The sequence below is a fragment of the Ahaetulla prasina genome, chromosome 8, assembly GCF_028640845.1.
Source record: "Ahaetulla prasina isolate Xishuangbanna chromosome 8, ASM2864084v1, whole genome shotgun sequence".
NCBI classification, from domain to species: domain Eukaryota; kingdom Metazoa; phylum Chordata; class Lepidosauria; order Squamata; family Colubridae; genus Ahaetulla; species Ahaetulla prasina.
Genome location: NC_080546.1, coordinates 43,008,049 through 43,014,522, shown reverse-complemented (window position 1 = coordinate 43,014,522; position 6,474 = coordinate 43,008,049). Strand labels below are relative to the sequence as shown.

General features: G+C 42.5%; 1 protein-coding gene across 1 annotated transcript in view; it reads left to right on the top strand.

Moving 5' to 3' along the window:
• Positions 1-3,869: 3,869 nt before the first annotated feature.
• Positions 3,870-6,474, top strand: part of LARP1B (La ribonucleoprotein 1B) — a 42,212-nt gene continuing 39,607 nt past the window's right edge. Inside the window, 1 exon segment of the mRNA XM_058192367.1 lies at positions 3,870-4,612. Coding sequence (XP_058048350.1) covers positions 4,264-4,612 — 349 coding nt within the window. The 5' untranslated portion in view covers positions 3,870-4,263.

The window sequence follows — 6,474 nt, the reverse complement described above, 5'->3', positions numbered from 1 at the left end:
AGTTAAGTGTATTGATAACCATTGCAACCTTACCTTACGCAAGAGGACCTAGCTATTGTATCTCACTTTCATTATCTTAGACTACTATGTGCTTTATACGAAGCTGACCTTAAAAGATGACCAGAAAATACGCATGCCCACTGGCTGTCAACACCAGGATCATATAAATCCAATTTTGTGAGTCCTGCATTGGGTAGAATTTAAGGTGTGTTCACCTATATAATACTTCCCTTCATGTTCCAACTGGAATCACTCAAATGCCTTGCATCCTTTAATCATAAATGACTTTTGGTCCCATACTTCCAAGAGAAGAGAGAAGTCAAAGCTAGAAGATGCACATCTCTAATGATAGGAACATACTGTTGGTTTTACATGTTTTGTTATAAAATGGAAGTTGCTGAGAGTTATTAGATTGTAGAGCATAACTGCAGGGACTCCAGTCAGTCACCAAGTATCAACACTGACTTGAAGACACCCTCCCCCCAAAAAGTTAAAAGGTGGAACATTAAATAAAAAAGGGACTAAGGTAAAAATTAAGTTTTCCTAAGTTTTCTGCTTTTAGAAAGCATTGGGGGAGAGGGGGTTGAGAAACTTAATCTTGATTAGTGTGGAAATCTTGCCAAATATTCTGATTGCCTCTTAAAAGTATTACTTTCACTCATCCAGAGCGCTATTACCAGTGCATTCTGATTAGACTAAAAGTGTTTACATGGTTACATGCCACAGAAAGTAAGCCACCAAAAACTCTCTTCATAGTAATAAACATTATTTTTGTAACACTAACAAAAATAACAGAAGTATGCCTTTATGTCATAGACAACCCATACCTCATTTCAGTCATTGTTTCAGATATAATTCCTTAGCTAAACAGAAACAAGTTTGGACAAAAAAGCGGTGGGATTTGGAATGACTTCCTGTTGGCTTTCCCATTGAGTTTTCTTGTGGGAATCTAGCAGGGTGCATCAAAAAGCCTTCCCTCCTTCCTTTTCTCTCTCTTTTCCTTCTTTCCAACTTTTTCTTTTTTTGCTCCCCTCATTTTGTGCTATTCTGTCAGATTTCCTTATTTGCCTCTGTCTTCTAACTTAGATTTCCTGCCAGCTTAATTTACATTTCTGGGAAACTTACAAAGAAAGTCAATGCAAAGCCAGAAGGAAGTTGTAAGTCAAAGGCTAGCAGACAGTTTAATGGTTGCTGTCGGAGGGAGCAAGTTAGCCCATAGAGTTGCAGGTCAAAAAGAGGTGCCATATTGTGTGCCAGATATGTGCAGGTCAGAGTGGTGAATGAATGGGCAGCATAAGTAGCAAAGGGTGCCCTGGAGTGCAGTATAGATGCTGTGCAAATCGGGGCAATAGCCGGGCTGAAGTGTGTGCGGCCGTCCCAGGGGTGTTTAAAAGGTTACCATGTGGGTCAAGTAGGACATGTTGGGACTGTCTTCCAAAACTGACAACTGCATGGGTCAAGAAGAATGCACAGGGAGAGTCATGAACATGTAAGAAGTATCAGGCTGGGATTGGTATGGGAAGGGTACCTGGGTGTGTGCAAGAGGTGCCTTGGAAGTCAGGGGCATATGGGTGGGCAGCGTGGACCAGGAAGGGTGGGTGGGTGAGCCCAAGAGGTGCTGTGTTGGTCAGGGAAGGCACATGAGAGGGCAGCAGAGGTCAAGGAATGCACAGGGAGGTAGCATGAGCTGGAAGGGATGTCGGGTTCCTTCTTTCCTTCATCCCTCTTTTCCCCTTTCCAGCAGACAGGTAACAGGATGCAGCTTGGTGGATGAGGTAGCAGTGGGTTGTGACATTAGCTGGGAAACTGTCACAGAAGATTGATAATGAAGATCACATGACCCCACAAGTAGCCAGTAGCACTGAAGCAGCAACAAAACTTCATTCTCTCAATAGTAATTAGTCCCAAATTTCAAACATATTTTATAAATTAGCTCATTTGAAATATTGGTTTAAAAATTCTTGCCTATAATGCACCATTCCGTCCAGTTAAAAGTCATGACAAGAGTCATATTTTTCAGTAGTACATGGATTTAAGAATGCTAATACACAGACACAATATACATTTTGTTTGAATTGTATTTTATATTTTCTAATGAAGACCTTACAATATGTTTGGCATACTATAAAAATGTCTTCATATATTTATCTAACAATTTTGTGTAATTACAGTATCTGAATTAGATTATCAAAGTAATTTTATGAATGTATTGGTTTCAGTAAATACTGAGATGGTATTATTTTATATTAAAATGTTTGATTGCTATAGTATAGTCCTTGTTTGTGGACTATACTATATCCTTGGTATAAATACAGGATGGGTATATTTTCAAACAATTATAAGTAATATCTGACTTATTTGGAAAATTCATAAAATGGATTACGGCATTTATTAAAATGTTTTTAAGTTTCTAATCATATAGGAATATATCTAAATTGTGTTGAAGTAAATTTGCAAAACTGTTTAAAATCCTATAGAGAAAGAGGTGACAAGGAAGCTGAAGCTGCATTTTTATTTCCCACTTCAGTTCATCATAATTCCATCAGCATACAATAAGTGGAAAAAGGATTAGATTAGAAAGAAATAGTACAGACAAATAGCTAGAACTATAGAAGTCATAGCAAGGAAACAAAAGTTCAAACTAAGCTCAATATTAGTAAGATATCCTAATAACAACAAAAGGACTGCTTTAGATATATAACACTACAGACAAAATAATTCCAATCTTTCCATTTATGACTGTATGACTATAACTTGTTGCTGGCAATCCTTATGATTTATATTGATATATTGACCATCAATTGTGTTGTAAATGTTGTACCTTGATGAACGTATCTTTTTTTTTTTAATGTACACTGAGAGCATATGCACCAAGACAAATTCCTTGTGTGTCCAATCACACTTGGCCAATAAAAATTCTATTCTATTCTAATTCTATTCTAATCAGAAACCAAAAAGGTGGAACTACTCCAGCCTTCTCACAAACAAATCGTTCCTCAAAAAAAGCAAGGAGCATAACGAAAGGGTAGGACTGAATTTGAAAGTAATAAAAACATGGCCAGGATTTTTTAAAAAACTTTTGAGTTTAAATCACCAAGACCTGATGAATTGAGCCCGCCCCTAAGGTATCTTCTGATGGGACCATCATGATCCTGAAGAGATGGGAAGAGAACAACTGTCTGTTTGAAAAGAGAGAAAAAGAAAATCTAGCATTCGGTAATCCAGTCAATCAGACATTCTAGCGCAGATCCGTAAAAAGAAGTGTGTGTAAGTGCCTTGAAAACAGTGCAATTCCCAGAAATCCAATATTTCATTTTCTCGTCTCCTCTTTATTTCAATTAAACATTATTTGACAAAGCACCCCGTGCTTTTCTGATTCGAAAGCAGTTAAGCCTGGGCAAAAATTGCACGAACGGATACCGAAGTGGTTCACAAATCGTAGTGAAAAAGTGGCCGCCGATAGTTCTTCTCACACTGGAGAGAGGCATTAAAAACGTTTACGTCCTAGTTCATTCCCCCCACCCCCAAGGCTGTTTGGCGGGACAAATTAGTTTCCTCCTGGTCTCCTATTCAGAGGTCCTTGGCCGAAGAATAGGTCTCATCCCTTTTGATTAAAATTCTCCACCACCTGAGGGGGGGGAGGAGAGAAAACAAAACCCAAAAAGAAGAAAAAGAAGAATCCGCTCCACTCTCCGCTGCTGGCCGTTGTGATGTCACAACGGATCGAAGAGTTTGAAGGCTCCACCTCTTCGTAGCGATCGCCTCGCGTCCCAGTTCTTCGCCTTCCCTTCTTCCTTTTATTCCCTCCTTGTGCGCTTATCCCCGCCCCTTTCCCACCCACCCCGCCCCTCCCCCGGCGCGAGATAGCACGCACGCGACAGCTGTGACGGTGTTCACCAGGCCCTCGAAAACTGACTCTCTTAAGCCCCCCGCCGCCTCCTCGTCAGGAACCCTAGTTTTTTTTTTTTCCCTTTTCCTCGCGCGCCACGCACCGTCTCTCTCTCCCTTCCTCCCCGCCGTAGGGCGGTGGCGGTTGAACCACCCTTTGAGGTGTATGAACAACGCCGCCCCCGGAGGCCGCTGTTCGGGCGGGGGGGCGCTTCCCCTCCAGCCTCAGCCCCCGTGGGGCGGCCCAGGCTCGCAGCACGGAGCTTCTCTCAGTTTCGCTCCGCTCTTTCGGCTCCCCGCTTCTCTCCCTACTGCTGCCCAGCCGGGAACGGAGGGAGAGGAGCGTGCCGGGCGGTGCGGCGGCTCCTTCTCGGCATGTCAGCGGCTGCCTCGCAGCCACCATCTCGGGGTGCGGAGAAGAGGAACGGCGGGGCCTGGTTACTGGAAGAGAACCATCGGGAACCGTTCCTGCTTCCTTCCGGCCAAGTAACTGAAGCTTCCCGGGAAAGTGGCTCCGCTGAGGGTTTGCAGTCGCAACGACAGCAAGAGGACGACGAGGACAACGACAAGTGGCAACGGGGGAGGCCGCAGCCGTGTCATGTGGTCGAGGCACCGCCGCCTAAAGAGAATCCCTGGACGCGTTGGAAGCCTCCCCCCAACTCCGGTAGTAGTTTATCTCCTCCCAACGCTTCGTCGGGCGGCGAGTTAACTTCGCAGGATCCGGGTGAGAAAGGCCGCTGCAGGTGGCGGGGAAGGGGGGGGTTGAAGGCGGTGTTAGGTGGGAGAAGTTGTCAAATTGAGTAGCGGCGCTACTTTTGTGTGTGTATGTGTGGCTTGGGGCGTGTGTGGGAATGACGGCGTTTCGGGCTCGAGTTTCTTGAAAGCTCCCCCTCCCTTCCCTGTTTTCGAATTGACCCCAAGTAACACGAGCTGTGGAGAAAAGGCCGTGGGGGTGTTCGTCAAGCCGACCTTTAATAATGTAAGAAGTGTTGGTTGCCGTTCGAAGTTTAGGCACGGGGCCGGATTAGGAAAGTTGAGCGTGAAGGGGAGGGATGTGGCGGGTTTGGGGAGTTGGGCGAGACCGGAGAAGATTGGAAGGTTCTAACTGGAAACAAAACTGCTAGAATGGATAGGTGATGTTTGAAGGTCTTTGGAGAGCGATCGTGGAGCTGGGAATGACGTACGTCGTCGTCTGGTTTGAGTGTTTTTTTAAAAAAAATATTTCCAGAGAACCGAACACCGCACATTTTTAATGTGGAACAACCTTCTACTCTTCTCTTTTTTTTAAAAGAGAGAGAGAGAGAGAGAGAGAGAGTATTGCTCTAAAACAGGGATCTCAAACCTTGGCAACTTTAAGACTTGTGGACTTCAACTCCCAAAATTCCTCAGCCAGTTAAAGTCCACAAGTCTTAAAGTTGCCAAGGTTGGAGACTCCGGCTCTAAAATGCGGTTTAAGAACATTGGATATTTCCTCTGACATTTAATATGTTATAAATCTGAATGATATCTGAGCTTGCTGGCAGGGGGTAATGTATTAACATTTATTATTACAGTCACGCTAATTTCATCCCATTTCAATAGGGAGCAGAAAGGGTAATGGAATGCTTTCTATTGAAAATACCCTATCTGAACTTTAATTCTAACTTTAATCATATTTTATTTATTTATTTATTTATTTATTTATTTATTTATTTATTTATTTATTTATTTATTTATTTATTTATTTATTTATTTATTTACATTTATATCCCCCCCTTCTCCGAAGATTCAGGGCGGCTTACAGTGTGTAAGGCAATAGTCTCATTCTATTTGTATATTTACAAAGTCAACTTATTGCCCCCCCCAACAATCTGGGTCCTCATTTTACCTACCTTATAAAGGATGGAAGGCTGAGTCAACCTTGGGCCTGGTGGGACTAGAACCTGCAGTAATTGTAGGCAGCTGTGTTTTAATATCAGGCTATCTTACAGCCTGAGCCACCACGGCCCTTGTATAAATAAATAAAATATATTTACTGAATATATTCATAGCAACAGAGTGGATCAGCCTGCAAAACATTTTTTAGAAGAATATTGATGTTCTGCTGAATGATGTGTAAACATATTTTAAACAACAAATAACTAGATTTTAGATGATGACTGAATCCAGTAGTTTAATAATAAAGTATGCGTAAGGTTTTGGAGTAATAGGGAAGTCTACGTTTTAGTCACCCTGAGTCATGGAAGCTTGTTGAGTGATTTTGAGGTAGCCATTGTCTTAGCCCAATAGGTTCTATACAGGTAGTCCTCGACTTACAACAGTTCGCTTAGTGACTGTTCAAAGTTACAACAGCACTGAAAAAAGTGTTATGACCATTTTTCACACGACCTTTGTAGCATCCCCATGATCATGTGATCAAAATTCAGATGCTTGGCAGGTGGTTCATATTTATGTCTGTTGCTGTGTTCCAAGGTCATGTGATCCCCATTTGCGACCTTCTGACGAGCAAAGTAAATGGAGACGCCACATTCACTTAACAACCGGGTTTGTTTATTTATTTATTGAATTTATATTGCCACCTATTCGCACATGGCTACTCAAGGCGGC